At 33.0% G+C, this 21,566-nt stretch overlaps 2 protein-coding genes across 2 annotated transcripts in view; one reads left to right on the top strand and one right to left on the bottom strand.

Moving 5' to 3' along the window:
* The window catches only part of LOC143083770 (uncharacterized), a 30,366-nt gene extending 20,764 nt beyond the window's left edge, over positions 1-9,602 (top strand). The window contains exons 4-7 of the mRNA XM_076260083.1: positions 3,365-3,492; positions 4,166-4,279; positions 5,523-5,673; positions 8,770-9,602. Of these exons, the coding sequence (XP_076116198.1) occupies positions 3,365-3,492; positions 4,166-4,279; positions 5,523-5,673; positions 8,770-9,110 (734 nt within the window). The 3' untranslated portion in view covers positions 9,111-9,602. The remainder of the gene's footprint in view (positions 1-3,364; positions 3,493-4,165; positions 4,280-5,522; positions 5,674-8,769) is intronic.
* A 2,586-nt stretch (positions 9,603-12,188) lies between these two features.
* On the bottom strand, positions 12,189-20,973 carry LOC143083769 (uncharacterized). Its single transcript, XM_076260082.1, has 7 exons — positions 20,837-20,973; positions 16,728-16,807; positions 16,030-16,114; positions 13,905-15,308; positions 13,500-13,538; positions 12,729-12,813; positions 12,189-12,294 (listed from the first exon to the last, which is right to left on the bottom strand). The coding sequence occupies exons 1-6, from the start codon at positions 20,928-20,930 to the stop codon at positions 12,749-12,751; spliced, it is 1,767 nt and encodes a 588-aa protein (XP_076116197.1). The 5' UTR covers positions 20,931-20,973; the 3' UTR covers positions 12,189-12,294; positions 12,729-12,748.
* Between the last annotated feature and the right edge of the window lie 593 nt (positions 20,974-21,566).

Here is a 21,566-nt window from a genome sequence, read left to right as displayed (position 1 = left end):
AGTAAACTATCTATTCTATAGTTAGGACCATTTTATAATAAATACCCTTTTGTACAAGAATACTTTCTTTATAGAAGTATAGATCTGCTGGTTATAGATTTTTTTTATAACTTTCATTATTGTGACGACGCGCTATGAAATTCAGATTAATTTATAAATTAAGTTGTATATAAATTTTTGGTCATAAACACAAATCTTTTAAACAGTTCGACGAGTGCGTCAATGTTACAGTAGTCTGTTTACTGTAACTTACTAAGCTTGGCCCGATTCATCTGTCATTTATGGAAACTAATTCACCACTTTCTGAGACATTCATTTTTATTTCACCATCAGACATGGAGCTACATTTGTAACTAAAGGAAAACTCTCAAATTAAAGAAATTTGACATGATATACTGAAACTTTCTTATAATCAATTAAACGACTGCTTTTCTTAGATGTGTGATTTTTCTTGGTCAAACTTTTTCATTGTTAACGGACATTTTGAGATTTTTTATTGTAAAAAAATGGTGTTTTTTAAAGAAATCAACATTCAAGATTTAGAACTTCATGAACATGTACAGGAAGCTGAATTATTGCACATCTATGTACTACTTAAAATTTTACTTCGATCTGTTGCGTCCTTAACATGTTCTGACCGTCCTAAGATTTAATGTACGGAAATGTTTCGGTAAATTAAATTCAAATCCGAATTGAATGTTTATGACACACAAAAAGAGAAACCAGAATCTTTTGATGACCAAACGTATGTAGTGAGATTCCAGCCTTGTTGAAAGCCTTGTGAAGACCTCTAGATTTTTAAATTCCCTCCGTTTTTCTCATGGATGGAGTGTGGTCTCTCTGTAAATTACCCCATATCTTTTCATTTTCCTATTTACCGAAGGTTCCATGTGAAAATTTCCATTGGATCATATCTGTTAAACTAAATGTACAAAACAGGCTCAAGAAAAGGCGAAATTTCTTTTTCAAACCCGAACTAGAAATCATTTTTTTTTTTCTAATAGAGCACCTTACATTATCGTCAATGAGTTCAGGCATGTGAAAAATTATATAATCATACACAAGAAAGAAACCCTGAACAGGCTTTCAGCAATAATTTTTACCTATTTAATACTAAGTAAATATTAACATGTACATGTATTTGATAAAGTACAGATATAACAAAGAAACTGCCCGGTATCCGACGTAAGAGTACACTTTTTACTGCACGCGTAGTCGGGTGCGTTCACTACGAGGACACTTGTACTCAACTACGCATGAAGTATGAGTACAGAATCGTCCCATACAGGACATTTTTTTGTGTTATCCTAGTATATTATCCGACAGTTAAGAATAGAATCTGATCAAATTTTGAAGTTGAACATGTGGGAATTTTTTATTTTTGCCACGGACCATTTAATTTTCATGGAGGAAGGGGCCTGGTAGTTTTTAGAAAACAATATTCTGACCCTGATTTTGACTTAAAAAATCTGCTGCCTCAATATTTTGTCATATGAAAAAAAAAATTGTCAACAAAATTTTCCTGCATAAACTGTAATAGAAAATAGAGAAAATGTGTCTGAGACACAGATGCCCCCGCCAAACAGGAAGTAGACGAATGACAGACCTGAAAAGGGGAGACACGGTACGATTCACCTTGATAAAGCTTCAGACCAAAAAAGTTTGGCATGTGAAACGGACGAAGACATATTCTAACAGAAGTACAAATACCAGTCCTCCCTTTTGTGTATATGTTCCAGACCGTATGAGTATTTGGACCGTACGCGTACGGTCTGGACCGTATGCGTATATTTTCAAAATACGCATACGGTCGGACCGTACGCGTACGGTCTGACTAATATTAAGAAGTTGGTCACGTTTATCAGATACAAATGTATATAACAGATCAACATAGCTTACATCTCAAATTAATGTAAAAAGTTCAATAGTAATTGAAATAAAACAAAATAATGTTATAACTATTTTAAAAAATCACGTTTATTTAATCTGTTAATCTCCTGTATTTAGCATGTCAGTAATTCATATATTGAAGCCAAGTATGCTAATTAAAATTGAAGTTATCGGAAGTAAACTTAGAGTGGGAGGACAATCGTTTTAGAATATTAAGGAACTTTACAAAAAAAAATGCAAAGCAACGTGCATGAACAAATTATGTTACTGTAAAACAAATATGACGTTCTTTGTGGAAGTCAGTGTCACCTTGAGTACCAAAAATAGGAATCACGGATATAAAAATAAACACATATTTAATTTCAATTGTTCGCTTAATCATTTCATCCATATACATGTGATAAAATCAATTTGTATAACTAAAAATAATGATTTTGATAAATAATTGTTTGAATTTAACCAATATGATCCCAAAACATCAGCTGGACCGTACGCGTATACTCATACGGTCCGACCGTACGCGTATGGTCGGACCGTACGAGTATACGTATACGGTCCGGACCGTACGCGTACGGTCCAAATACTCATATGGTCTGGAACATATACATATGAGAAAACATATCAAAGTTATTGATTGAATTCAAATCCATCACACATACGGTACACATTGTAGTCCGTAAAAATAAAGGACTTCATTCCTATCAAACACCTTTTTAGTTGTTTACCACTATATTTCTTTTAGTTTTGGGTAAAATTGTAAAGGAAATAATACTATCAAGACGTCCTTCCATAAATCTTTTTTTTCTGTTCTGACTTTGAAGAAATGACTAGTTTTCGCCCAATCGAAATGGTGCATGGACATATTTTGTTTCATATGATTAGAATTATTTTCAATATTATCGGTATTAAACTTGATTATCGACACATGAAAGTTTGTCAGCATTGTCAATCTTTTTAACGTTAAAGTACCAATAGTTCGGTCACTACTCAATTAAGTTTGTCGATAACGTAGCTAATTTTGACGGTAAAGAAACATCAATTCGATCACTTCTCTGTTACGGGCTGTATGTTCAAATATTTCAGATTTCAAATGTAACAACAAAATACTGCTTTTTCTATTTATATATGAGCTAATATTATGACCATATTCCCGCAGTTGTTTGGTCCAACATACATTATCAGTAAAAGAGAAACTAAAAATTATATTTTGATATCTAGAATTAAACTTTTTATCCAGAACGTCAAACAGATAGAAGATGTGGTTTGAGTGCCAATGAAACACCTCTCCATCCAAGTCACACTTTGTGAAAGTAAACCATTATAGTTATTTTACCACGATGACCGTTTCGTTAATGTTCAAATGGTGATTACTGACCTAAAGATTTTTTTCTGGTTTAAATTCCTATGTTATATAAACTTCACATTGGCTCATTAAGTTCCCGTTTCAAACATATCTATGGGTATATTTATATAGACATACCAGAAACTCCTAGAAGACACAATGACAAACACAAAACAGCTGATGTCGTTAACAGTGTTCTGATGAAAAGACGGTGTCAAGAAGAACAAGCCATGTCACTAGATTTTGCTAGGCAGGCTAAGGTAAGGTGGTTCAACCATAAGAGGGATATTCTATATTACCAGACTTGATTCGATAGGAAACCCAAACTATAATGAGGCACCAGGAAAAAGAAGCTACTATTTACTGAGAGCAGAAAAAAAGAAAAACCTGATTTTTCCTCTTTACCCCATGAAAATTCTGAAAAATGCAATTTTGGAATAAATTTATTTTATTTAGCGAGTACAAAGCAATACATAACATTCTAGCATAACACATTTATTAAAACAAATTACATAAATATAACAGCCATTCATACAGAATTATGAGAGCAGCATTTTGAGTTCACAAGCCAGAAGCTCATTTTTTTGAAAATTTTAGTTTCTGTTGGCTTGTAAACAAGAATTTTACAAGCCATGGCCGTAGGACTTGTAGTTAAACGTGAAGACTGTGAGAGACGATTATTTACACATTAGAATCAAACCAGTTTTTTATAATTTGTTGAATTGCTTATAAAAGAATTATGCTCGGAAGATAATGCATTACATACTTATGATATCTGGTACAAACATGCATACATGTGTTGGTTTCCATATTTACAGCTATTAAAATCTGTCTAGGCTGTTATTTAAATAAAATCGTGTTTAGTCATTGGATTAAAGTTGAAAATTACATTCTATTTGTAACTTTCAATATTATATGGTTCTCTATTGATAGATTTCAGAGTTAAAATTACTGATAATACAACAGCAAGGCTACATTCAGAGATTGCAACTTAAGAACGCTGAACTAAACAGCATCATCAGAGACGTCCTGCATGCTAAACCTTATGTAAGATAATATGTATATAGTGTATCACGTCATGCATGTTAAACCTTTTTAAACGTAAGATGTCTGACAGTATGAACATTTAGCCGCTAGTCCTATGCCCCAGACTAGTAAAATTCGATTCGGACTGGCTAGTATTTGTAAATCTTTGGGTGGACAAATAAGAAAAAATCAGAATATTGGTCTTCTTTCAAAAGATTTTGGTGCAGGATGCCTGATGGTATCTATTTTATCAGAAATTTAACACTTCTATATTTTATTCACAAATTTTAACTTTCTACTGAAGCCCTTCAGAAAACTAGAGCTAACATATTGTTTAAATTAGAATTTAATATTCTTGCAAACAGTACTTTTAGGATGAAACTATCAAAATTATAATTCGAGATTCTTGCAAAACTGCCCTTCACATTTCTTGTTTATTTTAAACAGTTTCAGTTAAAAGTGCTATCAAATAACTATAAACGTTTAACGGAACAGAACGAAATTAGCTATACAGTCGTAGGACAAAAGTGAGTTCCCACTCAAAAAAAGTCCTATCATTTCAACTAAAATCGATATTTTTCAAAAAATTATTACCAAGTAAATCTATGAGCGATTTTTATCAAATAGATACCATTAGATGCAGAAATGTCTGAAGTTTTATTGTTTATTTGGCCATAATTTTGGTGAGTTTCATTTTCATTATCTATTGCGTTAACCACAAATGCAATTGTTTAGGATTTAAATTTGGTTAGAATACTTAGCAAACTTTTCAAGCCATATTTTTCTTTGTGTTCACCTGGTCAGAAATTTAAAATAAGAATAAATAATATCATGGCCAAATAAACAATAAAACTTCTGACATTTCTGCATCTTATGGTATCCATTTTATAAAAATCGCTCATAGATTTACTTGGTAATATTTTTTTCGAAAAATATTGATTTTAGTTGAAATGATAGGACTTTTTTTGAGTGGGAACTCACTTTTGTCCAACGACTGTAGATATGAAAAAAAATGTGGTAAAATTTCAAATGAGACAACTCGCCACAAGAGACCAAATGAAGCAGAAATTAACAACTATAGCCTTCAACAATAAACAAAGCCCATACCGTATAGTCGGCTATAAAAGGCCCCGAAATGACAATGTAAAACAATTCAAACGAGAAAACTATAACGACCTAAGTAGATCATTGAGATAGTATAAATTACATTTCTTTTGACTTAAAGGCAACAAAGTTAGTTGGTACACTTATATTTTGATTTCAGTCTGAAGAAGCAACTGAAACAGATAATATCAATGGTGAAGAAGTTGAACGTCTCCAGAATGTGTCTGCTGTTTTATCATGTGACATGGCTGGTTATCTGCCAAATAAATCTGTAGACTCCGACATTGTCAGCAGGCAGGTCTTCAATATTGGTATGTTTGGACAAAATTAATACAAAACCTGTTGGCTTATGTTGTAGATTAACTGTTTTTTTCAGTGCATAGAACCATTTGTCGAATGTAACATTTAATTTACTAGTAGTAGCCCGACTTGAACTATGCAGATGCCATTCTTCTCTTTACATGCCAAGTGTGTAAAATGAATGAAATTCTCTCTGCTATCTTGGAGATGATAAATCGTTTTTTGCTAGTTATTTAGTACCGGTGAAAACTACAGTCGTAGGACAAAAGTGAGTTTTCACTCAAAAAAATCCTATCATTTCAACTAAAATCGATATTTTTCAAAAAAATATTACGAATTAAATCTATGAGCGATTTTTATAAAATAGATACCAAAAGATGCAGAAAAGTCTGATTTTTTTTGTTTATTTGGCCATAATTTTGGTGAGGTTTAGTTTCATTATCTAATGGGTTAAACAGAAATGCAAATTTTTACGATTTTAATTTGGTTAGAATACTGTAGCGGGGTTGCTTCCCCTCCTTAGCTGTAGAACATATAACGGCAGTCTTAATCAACTGAGCTAGGGAATCGATTCTTTGGCTCTGTGGGTTAACACACTGACTGTCACGCAGGCGATCGGTGGCTCGAATCTCGGTGGTAACGATATAAATAGAGTAGCTACATGCTCTCCGGTTACAATACATAGCAAACTTCTCAAGAAATATTTGTCTTCGTGTTCACCTTGTCTTACATCCCAGCTCCTTTGTTCTAATAGGGGTGATCTGAGCCGGATCACCCCTACCAGATCACCCCAGTTTGAGTTTTTTTGTTATGCATGCTTTCCTTTGTTCTGTAACATTTTGGCGGGAATGTAAAATCCACTATAAAACTTATAATTAATTATACGACTATCTATTAAAATTCACGTAGAAAAAAATCCAGTGCTGGGATTCGAACGCAAGACCTTTAGCATATCAAGCCACGACACATACCACTACACCAGGACGACTTGATACGAAATAATAGTAATTTGACATATTTAAAGGAAGCAAGATCTTTTTATAAGTGGGGCGAGTTGTCAAACCTTTATTCAGTGGGGTTTTAACCATTTTCGTTAATTAGTGAGTTTTCAGACTGATTGTTCAATTTGATTTCACACTTTTTCAAAGTGAGGCAAGTCGGTAAACAAGAGTGGGACGATATTTTTAAAAAGTGGCGATATAGTGTGGGCCGATTGGCAAGTGGGGCGAGTTGACGTTGTTTGATATCTACTCATCGTGTTTGGGGTTCAAAATGGGTATACATCATATAGTAATATATAAAGTATATTGTTATGGTTGTGTCGCGTTCTAAACTAGATTTTATGAATTGTAAATGGTTTTTCGTCTAATCTAAAACAGCTGGGATGTAAAATAGTTATCCCAGTCGGACTTGGTGTGTCAGTGTTAGATCACCCTCTGGCCTCCGGCCATCGGGGTGATCTTACACTGACACACCGCGTCCTTATGGGATAACTATTAAAGAAATTTAATCTAAGTATGAATAATAAAATGGCCAAATAAACAATGAAACTTCAGATATTTCTGCATCAATCTATAATTTAATATGGTATCTATTTTATAAAAATCGCTCAAAGAGCTACTTGATGATATTTTTTTGAAAATCATCGATTTTAGTTGAAATGATAGGACATTTTTTGATTGAGAACTCACTTTTGTCCTATGACTGTATATATATAAATTAAAAATCATTACTTCCAGCAATTGATCGCGACAAACGTTTTTTTAAACGTATTTGTATATATACAACATAAAATGTCCCGAAGGCTCAGTAAACAAGTTGTGAGAAAAATTAAAGACATGAGTAAATTTGATATTCTAGCAATGATTGATAGTAGCCAAGTGGAGAAGACACATTTAAAATTTTGCAAATATGTACTGGGGCTTAGTAAACAATCTGTCAATATAGCTGCAAGAGAAGAACTAGCTCAGTATCCCATAGATGTCTTTATTAAAGTACAATCATTGAAGTACTTAGCAAGAATTTCTAGTGATGAAAATAACCCTTTATTATATGATGCTTTCTGTTTATCTAAATGGCTTAGCACTAACGGTATATTTTCATGGTTCTCATATGTAGAAAATAGAGCCAATGTAAATAAATTAGACATAAATAAAATACAGGATATAAACTATAAACAAGAGAAGAGTTCATTCTCAAAAAATATTAAAAAAGAACTAAAAGATAACTTTGAAAATATTTTCTTTGAAAAATTAAAATTAACTAATGAAACCAGTAAAATATAATTGTACAGTAAAATAAAAACAAAATATGAAATAGACAAATACATTTCTAAAAATAGTTTTGAAAATAGAAAATTATTATGTAAAATGCGAGTAAGTGACCATTTCTTGGAAATAGAGAGGGGTAGATATAAAAGAATTCAAAGAGAAAATAGAATATGTAAACATTGTAATATAAATGCGGTTGAAGATGAAACCAACTTTTTCTTAAAATGTAAAATTAATAAATCTTTACGTAATCAGCTTGAAAAAGATATAAGTAATATATGTCCAGAATTCTTTTAATTGTCTGGAACAGATAGATTACAATTAATTCTATCTTCATTTGATATTATGCAGCTTACTGTTCCGTTCATTAAAAAGTCATTTGCACTGAGGGGAGTGGACACAACGCTTGCATAAATATTACTGTTTTACCACTTTATATATGATGTTTAATATGTTCATTTTTCCATTGTGTATATTGTATTGTATTGTTTGTATATGCCTTCAACCCCCAGGGGTATAAATGTGCATTTCATAAATAAATAAGGATATATGTAAAATCAATGTCAATTTATACAAAACTTGCAGCAAAGTGAGATTTCAGGGGGGAAAATTGAATATCAACGGAACAAAATTGGGCTAAAAATGCATATTTTAATCGTATTAATTATTTTCAAATACAAATAAATAAAAAATTGCCAAAATCTATCAAAGTTGTGTAGCTGTCACATTGAGTTAAAAAAAATATGAAAAACTTCGGTTTTTTTTTTTAATTTGTCGTGTTTCTTTAATGAAAACATAAAGACACAAATGAACGATTATAATTCATTTTATTTTTAGGTAGTACAAAAGGTTGTTATGGACAGAAAAGTGTACCACCCACTGTATATCCCGTATTTGATCCTCATAAATTGTCCTACATTTGTCTTGATGCCCTATCGACACAAAACAACGTAAATATGGCAGGATATGAAGATGGAGACAAAAGCAACGCCAAAGAGTTATATGTCGAAAAAGGCAAGGACGATAAAGAAAATACAACACATTTTACTGAAGACAGTGAACTACAAAACGATAAGAACAAAGTTAACGACAACTACTATGATTGCAGTACGACAAACGCTGGACAGGTTGCAGATCAAGAAACGACAATACCGTGCCCAACAATAGTTTCAGCTTAGTGCATGAACCCAAATAAAAACTAAAGCATCTGTATAACCATTTAGATTCTACCACCTTTATCTACACTTCGTCCGTATTGTGGTATTTGGCTGCATATTCCAAACTTTGTTTATCATGCAATTTAAACCCGATAGATGATAAACATGATAAAGAAGTTCAAGAATATATCTTTATTGATGCTTACATTGTTAGCATTTACACATACTCATTCAGCATAGTATGGTGTTATCACTTGAGCATCTTCGTGTTTATTTTATTCAGCTTGACTATATAAACTAAATGAACACAGCTGTCGAACATTCTCTTTTATCAGAAAATGAGTATTAAAAAACTGTACTCTTTACTGAAACTCGAGCTATCATCCATGAGAGTTTGTTAACTACTATCTGTGATTTTGAATAATCTGTGATATGTACTTTGTTACCGGGAACGGTTTTTAAATTATTGTATATTTGTGAATTATAATTCATAATAAAATTATAATGCAAAAATTTCTATTCTTAGACATAATAAAAGAGCCATTACATAAACATAAATGAAAATTAGTATAGTCATTTTAAAGTAATATTGAGTAGATTTTCACATGGCTTAAAGAATAAAAAGCTTGTTTTTGTACATGCTATGAAACTTTTATTCCATAGTTCATTATCTGGAGTTTGAGACACATGCTCTTTAAAAAAGAAATCTACTCCCCTGACTGTCTGATTGACTTATTCTAAAGTTAGGTATGGAAAAGTTAAATTTCAGTTCTTTTATGAGGAAGTTCCTATCGGTCTTTGAGAACTTTAAAACTTGGGAATTTGTTCAAATTGTTCGTCTTGAAATTCACGAAGACTAACAAAACCAGAGACTCATAACTTGGAACAGGCGGGGTTAAACATGTTTTTGATATCTCAAACCCTCCCCCCTATACCTTAATCATTATGGAAATATAGATTCTTACACTGCAACAAGTGTATTACGATATTTCTCCACTCGAGACAGTTAAATTTTATTATTTAAAGCGTGAGGCTTGCCGAGCCCTTTAAATAATAAAATTTAACTGTCGAGAGTGGAGAAATATCGTAATACACGAGTTATAGTGTCGGAATCTGTTTCTCTAATGCTTTTTATCGTTCTTTTTCAAAGATTTTCAGAAAATTGTGCACTTTATATGCGACGTCATCAGGCAAGTCGCCTCTTTTCATGACGTCACAATAGGAAAATTGAGAAGAAAACAAAACATTTTGACGTCATAATCAAATTTCGACTAATCATTTGCCGAGAACAGATTTTTCACTAGTGAGGAGAAATATTTTTCTCACACCGGTCAGGAAATGTGAAAATAGCACAAAAATTAGAGAAATGTAAATCCGTTAAAAAATATTTATTTTTTTTGCTTTTGTGAAGTTTTTTCGCGATTTTTTTTTTTAACAAAATTCACATAAAACGACAATTTTAAAAACAGAAGTTCCAACTAATGATGCCAACCTCTCATTTGAAGGTAAAGAAAGTGTTTGCCATCAATTTGTTTTTAAAAATCATACAGTTTCTTCGTTTATTTGTTAAGCAAAGTTCGGTCCCACGAGAAATCTTTAAAATGTATACAATATCAATTGATTTACCATAGACAGTATGTGTAAAGTGATATTCAAAAAGCGGTAGCAATCTTAAAACTAATCCGAAAGGTTCCAAATTTACTGTGTGTTGTTTTCATATCTAAAGCATTGATTTGAGACGAAAATAAAAAAAAAAAAATTTTGCACTTTTTGAGATTTAAAAAAACACTTTTTTTACCAAAACTTTGAAAAATCAATATTTCAACCCATTAGTTACATCATGAACATAACTTGATTAGCATATTGAATATTTTTAAACAAATTTGAAATTTAATTTAGTGCTTAGACAATTATGTGTCGATTTTTGTTCAACTTTCCGCAAAACTAATTTGCACCCTTTGATCATTTACACGGCATTTAGATACTTTCCGACAAGTTTTGATTTTCATTATCACATGTGCATACATTGCAAATGAAAGCTTTTTAAAAAAGTATATCTCATTTTGTTTTATATGAAACACTTTTTGATAAATGTTATTTCAAAGTCGTGTATCGTTTCTTTTGTTGATTAGTATATAAATGATATGACAATGATACATACATTAACAAAGAACTACTAGCAGTTACTGACATATCAGTTCCAGACCTCAATTAAACTGATTGAAACATTATGTCTTCATCATAAGAATATCAAGCAATATCCCTCCCGTTAGGGATTTAGTATCACACCATCATAAAATATACGAGAGGAACAAAACCCGTACCATGTCAAAACTGGTTTTAGAATAAATGTGTTTATTTCCGATGCAAAGACCCTATAAGTGAATTGATATTAATGCCATTTTCAGGTGTAATGATCTGACAACAGTTTCGGAACTATATTCATTCTTAAGTCTTTTCAAAGGTTTTGTTAGCTTTTGAGATAAAGGCCGATATTTTTTTTACCATAAAAGATTGGATTTGAAATATTTTTCGCAATTAGTGGTGCACAGTTAGTCCCCACGGGAATTCCGAATGTATATAGTTTTACAATATCAAATATATTTCTATAATATTGAATAAAGTTCTATGATATGAAATATATTTAAAAAAAAAAAATTTAGTAACTGTTTTACAATATTAATAGAATTTTTAAGCAAAGAATCCATGACAAATCAGTACAGGTACAGAAATAAAGCATTTTATCGCTGCTCTTCATTTCAGTCGCAGTGAGGCCTTCAACACGGAACAAAAAACTTCTCACCTCACTGAAAGTTTGAAACCATTTTTGTACCTGCTTGCCATACTTAAAACTTCCGCCGAAACCTTATCGACAAATTTCATAACCAGTCTTTACGATGAACTGTTAAATCTACAGGCCCAGAGCTTAATTTTTAATTTTTTTTAGTTAGATTCTGTTGACCTGTAGATATGATTTTTACAGGCCGAAGAGCAATTTTACAAGCCTGGGCTGCCACTTAGCGTGAAGACTGTATAACAACATAACAACAACCTTATGCTTCAAATTACGCTGTAGGCTGGAGACCATGAAATCGCAGGTTCTTTAAAGAATCCTTTTAATATATTTTAAAGTAACAATCAAAGAAAAATTAAAAATAGCTTCACGACCGTTTTAAAATATGTTGTGCACGGTTCATCTGGAGTTCTGAAACAAATAGAAAAGAAGAATTTTAACGCAGCAAACTGAACTGATTTAGATTTTTCTTAACTGATAACATCTTTAACAAGTTAACACGAACTGAATGATAGAAGATATATGTCTCTGGTTTCAGTTATTAAAAATTGTTGCACTAAAATATTGGCTAATTAAGTTAAAATAATGATATTTAAAAAAAATATTCTCAAATTTAAATTTCAAATATTTATTGTCATATAAACTTAAACAGTAAGTTAATGACAAATCGTAATTATCTGCATTCCAGTTTTTAAGTTAAACGTTTTTTAATATTTATTTGTGTACAAATTACCGAGACATATTTTATATTATGGAGCGCGATAGCATTTACAAGGCTTTCAACGTTGTTGTTTTTCCCCACTTGAAACATATTTTATTTAAAGACGATCGATATAAGAATTTACCATTGAATTTGTGCACGTAGTTACAGATTGAATCGTCGCCTTCTTCCTTGCTGCATTTTCTGCATGAAAAACTGTTGTACACCAACTTAAATTAGAATAAGAAAATACAGGTGCATAACATATTTTTAATTGACAATAATGACACAAAAAGGATAAACGAATATTGTTCGACATATTCCCTTACTGTTCATATTCACAGTGGCGGATCCAGAACTTTTTTTAAAAGGGAATGGGCGCTAACTGACCTAACTGGCTGCATTGTATGTAGGTCTTTCGGGGAAAATAGGAATTTTAAATGTACACATCAAAGGTGAATTTGCAAGACATCAGTAAGGAGTTCAAGATATACATACCATTCTTTTCATGTATTTTATTGACAATTTTACAAAATATAATGGTTGACTCATGTTTGTTTAACATACAATGGCAATTATTTCATGCATAAAGAGGACGAACAATATAGATTCTGACCTAGAAACGTGGTATCGAGATTTAAAAAATATAAAAATACTAAACAAAGTGTATCTTATATTATATATTTAAGTACCAAAAGAACAGTTACCATGATCTGTATAAACAGACAAACATACAACAATTGTAACGATAATAAAACACAGACTGCAAATTCAATCAGCACAAATATAACTATAAAATCTGCAGGTGAATTCGGATGCTGCGGATATTAAGTAGTTCATATACTTTTAGTTGTTGCATGCCTATTATAACACATGTATATATTTTTCATAAAGAATTTTGAACTTGAGTACATACCTTGCTGATTTAGTGTTTGTGGACTGAAATCATTTGCACCTGGAAAGAAGAACACAAACAATTATAGTCGACATGAACTTGTGACGCATAATGCAGATTCACAATTTTGTATTTGTGTGAAACCAACCGTACATTTCTTTTATAACACAATTGTATATATTGCATTCATGTTTCACCAGAATGTGTTGTAATTTAAGATACTTATTTTGCTTTAATTAATATTACTATACAAGAGCCAACAGAATGGAATAAAAATTGAAGAAAAATTGTGAACACCATTCTCCATATTAAATTGATATGCCTCTTTTAATTTACCGAGTTAATCATCCCGTATCCCATTACTGCAACTTAAAGATTAGATTTATTATGTATTTATTGAGGTTTCACATCTATCTACCTACTTACTGCTCCCACTGCCGCCACCGCTTCCACCCAGTGTATTACTCAATCCTCCTTTTGCCATCATTGCATTGAGACCAAGATTTGATCCACTCATGAAATTTCCAAACATTCCGTTTATTGTCTGCGTTAGTTTACCAGTTGCAGAGCTTCCTACACCTAAACTTGCTGATCCTGAACCGGAACCAGATGTAGACCCAGTTTGAGACCCTGAGTTTTGACTTCCAAGATTAAGGTTTACACCACCAGTTTGGCCGCCTGAACCACTTGTCAAACTTCCGGTAACACTTCCAAGAGATCCAATATTAGCCTGTCCATGTACCCCACCAGAAACCTGACCATTTGTCACGTTTATATTGACACCGACGCTTCCTAAATTACCTAGATGTGCATGACCTTGTGCCCCGCCACTTAATTGTCCATTTGCAATGTTGACATTACCGCCCATGCTTGCGTTTCCAAGATTTGCAGTTCCTTGAACACCGCCTGACACTTGTCCATTGTTATCTACTTTCATATTGCCACCGACGCTTCCTAAATGACCGATATTTGCATGACCTTGTGCCCCGCCACTTACATGTCCATTTGCCATGTTGATATTGCCGCTAAAACTGGCATTTCCAAGATTTGCAGTTCCATGAACACTGCCTGACACCTGTCCGTTTTTGTCCACATTTATATTGCCGCCAACACTTCCAATAGAACCCAGTTGAGCCTGTCCATTCCCACCACCGCTTACTTTCCCGTTTTGATCGACATCCACATGCCCACTTACGCTACCTAACTTGCCCAAACTGGCCTGTCCATTCACACCTGTAGATACTTTTCCATTTTGGTTAACATCAACATGAGCTCCCACGCTGCCAAGTGGACCTAAATTTGCATTTGCATCAACTCCAGTGCTGACCTTACCATTTTTATCTACATCAACATGAACTCCAGCGTGAGCTAGAGGACCAAGTTCTAACCCAACTTCACCACCGCCACTGACTTTGCCGTTTTTATCTACGTTAACGTGACCTCCAACTTCGCCAACACCTAAGAAATTGACAGAAGCTTCTCCACCGCCACTGACTTTACCACTATTGTCAACATTCACGGCACCACCTAGACTACCAACAGCAGGAACGTCAACTTTTCCACCAGCGCTGACGCCACCCTTCCCTGCTGAGACATTGAACCCACCGAGGGGAGTGTCCACTTTGGCCTTGACACCATCCTTGTTGATACCTACACTACCGAGTGCTGTGTTTACATTTAGGCCATTTTTTCCTATCCCAGTACCACCGGCTAATGTGTCGACATTAAGGCCATCCTTCCCTACACTAACACCACCGACCGCAGTGTCCACTTTTATTCCACCTTTTCCAATATCAATGTCTATCAAATGTGGTATGAAAAATCTTTTATCTAAAATGTCAACAATCGAAAAATTGGTTTTTTTTTGTATTTTCAATAATTATAAATTATATCAAGCATTTTAAAATAGTTTTTAAGGATCCTTAGTATGACGTCCATTATCACTGTACTAGTATACATTTTTAAGGGGCCAGCTGAAGGACGCCTTCGGGTGCGGGAGTTTCTCGCTACATTGAAGACCCATTGGTAGCCTTCGGCTGTTGTCTGCTCTATGTTCGGGTTGTTGTCGCTTCGACACATTCCCCATTTCCTTTCTCAATATTATTGTTTGCCCAAAATAGAAGTTTTGCTTTGAATTTTTCTATACATCCATCCTAATAATGGTCATATTTCAATGTTTGCATTTATGAGTGTGAATATAGCAAACAGAATAATAGGCTTATACTAGTACTAAAGAAAATGGAAAAACACTACAGAATAGAAAAAAAAGAATTTAAAGCTAAAATATGAATAACACAGAATAATGTACAAATTATGAAAATAATACAGAAAATGACATATGTTTTTCTTAAATACAATAATGTGGTATTTCTTCGATCGTCTTTGTTAAAATTACACTTTTTTCCGAAATGAATGAAATGTAATGTACCAGCTCAAGCGAGAAAATCAATCTCGTTGAGATGATCAACGATAATCTATAAATATTAGTATCGAACTACTTTATGGCTGTACAATTTCACGACAAAAAGAATTTTAACCAGAAAGGGCATACCTTTTGATGGACGAATTGTACGTACAGCACCAACACAGTTACCACCTGCCTTGACCTTTGAACTTGACAATGGAATTGCAATGATCTATTAAAAAGTAGGAAAGTTATTTGAAAATATTTGGAGTGTTCTGAATACTTTGAAATTGATTTAAGAAAGATTTTAATTATAGAAACAAGTGTCGTCATGAATTATTATTATTTACATTGGCGGATCCAGGGGGGGGGGGTGTTCCGGAGGTTGGAACCCCCATTTTTTTTTGCTGATCAATGCATTTGAATGGGAACATATAGCTGGAACCCCCCCCCCCTGTATCCTGGGTTGGGACCCCCCTTTTTTTTTAAATGGCTGGATCCGCCCCTGTTATATAGCTATATAGTTTATGTTGATTCAATTTGTATCATTCAAATAACGGAATGGTGTTGCGAAAAGAAAAGAATATGAAAAAAATGTTTAGTTATTTAATTTAAAAGTTTGCTGTTAAAAAAATCTCTCAAATGTTTATTATTATTTTATTACAAATGTAATGCTGAAAATCACCAATGCTATGAATTCAAAATCGAAAAGAAGCATTTGGCCAATATACATAATAGTAGGTATTTTACTTTTTAGGCATACTCTTTTTGATGATGATAGTCATTTCAAATAAAAATGAAAATGTCACGGCAAATTAAGTATCAAGAAAAATAGAAATCCTTACCGATTCATCCTTTAAAACAGCAATTAATACATTGTTCCTTAGTACAAAACCTCCATACGAATAACAGATGGCTTTATAGTCTAAAAACAAAGAAATAAAACAGAGTAAAATAATTGCTCGATGCAATAATAAAGAAATATTCAATAAAATTGAGAATTGATTCAAAGAACAATGTGTCAGAGAAACAACAACCAAAGTGAATCCAGAAAACAGCTTACGGCCAACAACAGATCTTCAACACAGAGAGAAAATCACGCACCCGGAGGCGGACGTCAGACGACCCGTTAAAAATACTGTTTAGCTGTATGTATATATGTAAAACAAGGGAGATGTGATATGATGTGACATCTTCTTCAGACCAAATGCCGGGAATCGTAAACAAGTATAAAGCCATGTGTGGCCTTCAACAATGAAACAAACTCATATCGTAGTTAGTTATGTAACTCTCTGGCATGTTACAATTAAAACAATACAAGATAGAAAACCATCTAACTGATTTATGATTTAACAGACTAATAACAATTGAGGTTAACAGCAACAAGTTATGGTAACATTACAGGCAACTGATTAAGGACACACACATAATGGGTGTGTGTGGGGAGGGGTTACACATGTTTGTAGGAGCTCAACCTTATCTTACCACATGAGATATAAGGTCAAACTATAACAATCAGTCCGGAAAGACTTGACTCATCAGATCGGCACTAAGTACTCAATAAGAAAAGTCCCCACAAAAAAGTTCAATGTTCAAACGAAAACAAATCTTGATAGCACTATAATTTTTTAAAGAGAACTTTTGATAGGAGCCACACGACGAGTCAGTATACGTAAAGAGCTTTTACATAAAGTCTTTATTAAGAAGATCCGATTTATATATGAATATAAATTAATCAGTATAGACAAAGAAAATTTCTATATCTACGTAGACCTGTCCCACCTCGTTCAAAAAATTTGAGTGGCAGGACTTTTAAAAGGGAGGGTGTCGGCAGTCAAAAATAAAAAAATGGAGTCTCTATGACTATATGCTATGACCAAGGGCAAAACTCCAGACAAGTTGATAACCTTCGATCAAACATATATACAACTCGTCTAAACATCAACCCAACAATGTTAGATCTGTAAATTTGCTTTCGCAAATTGTTTGTTCTTCCCTCGCCGGGATTCGAACCCATGCTACTGAGATATCGTGACACCAAATCGCCTGCAATGTAGCCGTCCCGCTAGACTACACGTATATATATATATAATAAGGATCGTAATGGTGCTTTGTGGATAAATTTATCGGTTTTCAAGAGCTAAATCGGCAGCGCGTCATCCCTACAATAGCTTCCATTTCTATGGTTGTAAAACTAAAAACAAACTGGCGTGATGGGAGATAATTTTGACGAAGTAGAATCCTGACTAAGTCATCGTGGATAATTGAACTGAAACGAAACTGGCAATGCTATGCTAAAAATAAAAACAACCAAAAGACAGACAAAACACATCATTTGAAACTAAAGGCAGAGCATCACAACCTCCTCCCCTCCCCCCCCCCCCCCCCCCAAAAAAAACAAACAAACCCCGGGGTTGCTATCAGGTGATCCGGATAAAAAAATTTCCTATATACCTTTATACAATATAAAGGTATACATAGGAAAAAAAATTCTGAGACGAGTGCCTGTGGTTGTTGATGAAAAAAACGGATATATATTTGCGCAAGCTTACATTTGATAGAGAACATTTTTGACTAAACAAAATTTGATATTGAGAATTGAATACTCACTTCTACGGAAGCGTATTAGCGCCACACATTTTTTTTTTTCTTCCTATGTTTGCGTTGTAACGCAAACGTTATAACGCAAACCTTTGCGATATAACGCAAACCTTTGCGTTTTAACGCAAACCTTTGCGTTAAACGCAAACCTTTGCGTTTTAACGCAAACCTTTGCGATATAACGCAAACCTTTGCGATATAACGCAAACCTTTGCGATATAACGCAAACATTTGCGTTGTAACGCAAACCTTTTGCGTTATAACGCAAACCTTTGCGTTTTAACGCAAACATTTGTTTTATCTTATTTCTTATTTAAGATTCAAAGGAAACAGTAGTTATTAATGGAGGAGGCTGTATATAATAAAATTTATCACCTTTGTAGTAATTGCAAAGTTAACTGCTTGAATAATTAGATCATATCAATGACTAATAATGAGCAGAATAATGTAAGAAGATGTGGTATGAGTGCCAATAAGAAAACTCTCCATCTAAGTCCCTATTCGTATTAGTAAACCATCATAGGCCGAATTACGGTCTTCAACACGGAGCATTGGCTCACACTGAACAACAAACTATAAAGGTCCCCAAAAATGATATCCAAGTTACTACTAGTATATATATTACAAAGAAAATTGAGTAAATTGAGGTTATACCTAAGAAAAAAATCAACCCTGCTAATAAAGCTATAACCGAATATAAATATACTTCCAAAGTAAGCTCTCGTTTGAGAACTGTGTAAAGTAGGTTAGATTCAAACAAGCTACCCTTTGGCAATAAATGTATAGAATGAAGATATTTTATTAATAAAATTATGTTCTCTCTATTCAAATTGCTACCCAAGCATCTTAAAAATACTTCATTATATTGAAATGAAAATTCAATGACTTTCTATCAAAGAATCTTGATCATATTCTGAGATTTAAAAAATTGTTTCCTTATTAATAATTCATTTTAAAGCAGAAAGATCATTTTGTCTATTTGACTTGAAGGTTTCACAATTGTATGACATTATTTTTTATCTTTCAATTTTAATATGACTATATACTAAACTATATCTATTTTCTTGTTAAATAGATATAGTTTAGTATATAGTCATATTAAAATTTTCTTGTTAAATTATATACTTTTCTGATGCACAAATCAGTCTTAATTTATGTATAATTGCACTTCAATCATTCCATTATTCCTATACATATTTATTATAATGATTTGGCCTTGTATGTATGTTTCTTTTTTTATCTACTAGTAAATCACATCCGAAATGAATGACAGACGGACATATATACAAAACTTAATGAATAATTGAAATCAAGATATTTGCGTTATAACGCAAAGGTTTGCGTTATATCGCAAAGGTTTGCGTTATAACGCAAAAGGTTTGCGTTATAACGCAAAGGTTTGCGTTTAACGCAAACATAGAAAGAAAAATAAAAATAAAAAATGTGTGGCGCTAATACGCTTCCGTACACTTCTCCTTTAATAGAGAATTTTTTAAATGGTTTAGTCTCGGAAGTAAGACTTTTGTATATACATGTAGGACATTCTTACGATCATTTAATTCTACCAATGATTTTGATCTAGATAACAGCTGTAGGGAAAGTTAGGGATAAACCAGGTGAAAGATAAATGGGAACTAGGTCTGAAGGTTGCAAAATTAAGTCAACGGACAATAGTTTATTCAAATTTAAAACAAACTGTGAACGTGTTCGATTCGGTAGTTTGATGTTTTTATATATAGAGCGATACTGAACCTCATGTTAGTTTTGTCTTAGCTAGTCAAAAAAACGAACAAGATCTTATTGATTGTTATTATTTTTGTTGTTTACGAGTTAAGTCAAGGAATATTGTTTAATTTTCCCCTTAGGGAGCTACCATTTGATTTTTATGTGGGGGGGAGGGGGGGGCTAGGATGAAATTTGAAAAAAATAGGCAGGACAGGAGTTTTGAGTAAAAAAAAAAGGCAGGATGAGACGTTTTAGGTAAAAAAAAGTCAGGATAAACTAAAAAAAAAGGCAGGACCGAACAGAGTGAAAAATAAAAAAGCAGGACAGAGATTACAGCTTTAAAAAAAAATGCAGGACAAAATTTTTCATCCTAGCCCCCCCCCCCCCCCACCCCCCCCATAAAAATCAAATGGTAGCTCCCTTAAATTAACCAAAAAACCTTCTTGTTTCGACTACTGTAAAAACTATTTTTACAATATGATGAATAGATGCATGGTTGGTGTTCTTTGGTACCAATATAGCAAACAAGATCGTAGTAGTAGTTCTTCATTACTTAAGTCTGATTCAAGTTATGACCTTTTCGGTTGGAGCTATTTATAAGGTTAGAAGGTATAAAAACAACACCTACCGTTATCATTTATACAAACACAGACCTTTTCTAAAAAGGCCCTAGTCGTTGAAATGACGACTACAAACACAAATAGAGCGATACTGAACCTCATGTTAGTTGCGTCTTACAGCTAGTCAAAAGAACGAACAAGATCTTATCGAAACTTTACGTATATTTATAAAGAGGTCGTTTTGCTGACACAGAATTTGGCAGTGATTTTGAATTCTACAATCTTATTGGACAGACAAACTTCCTTGTAACGTAAGAGTGTATCATTGAATTATGGAAGCTTATTATAGTCACGAGTTCATAAGGTTTACAACTTGAAATTGGCAGTAAAGTGCATTATAACAAACCTTGTGAACTTAATTTTGTGAACTTATTTAGTTATATTTTGAACTCTCCGACTTTCCAAAAGTGCACTTGTTTTAACTTCTTCTGTATAAGTTCCCTTTGACAAAGTGAACAAAAAAGTATAGACTAACCTTGTGTATTATACATCGTCTTTACTCATTTGTAACATACACTTGTCTGATAGGATTTTGTTTACTTTAATTTGTTTACAAGTGGAGTGATTTTCGACTGTCTAAAAGTGCACATGTTAACTTCTTCTGAACAAGTTTATATTAACAAAGTGAACAAAATATTATCAGATTGTAATGTTGTTTTGTTCACTTTTCTTTCTTATAATGTTTACTTGTCGAGTTGTTTCTCAACTTTATCATTTACTGAAAGCATAAAATAAAAT

The sequence above is a fragment of the Mytilus galloprovincialis genome, chromosome 7 (assembly GCF_965363235.1).
Source record: "Mytilus galloprovincialis chromosome 7, xbMytGall1.hap1.1, whole genome shotgun sequence".
Classification (NCBI taxonomy): domain Eukaryota; kingdom Metazoa; phylum Mollusca; class Bivalvia; order Mytilida; family Mytilidae; genus Mytilus; species Mytilus galloprovincialis.
Note: the sequence above shows the minus strand (reverse complement) of the source record. Positions and strands in the feature narration are given on the sequence as shown.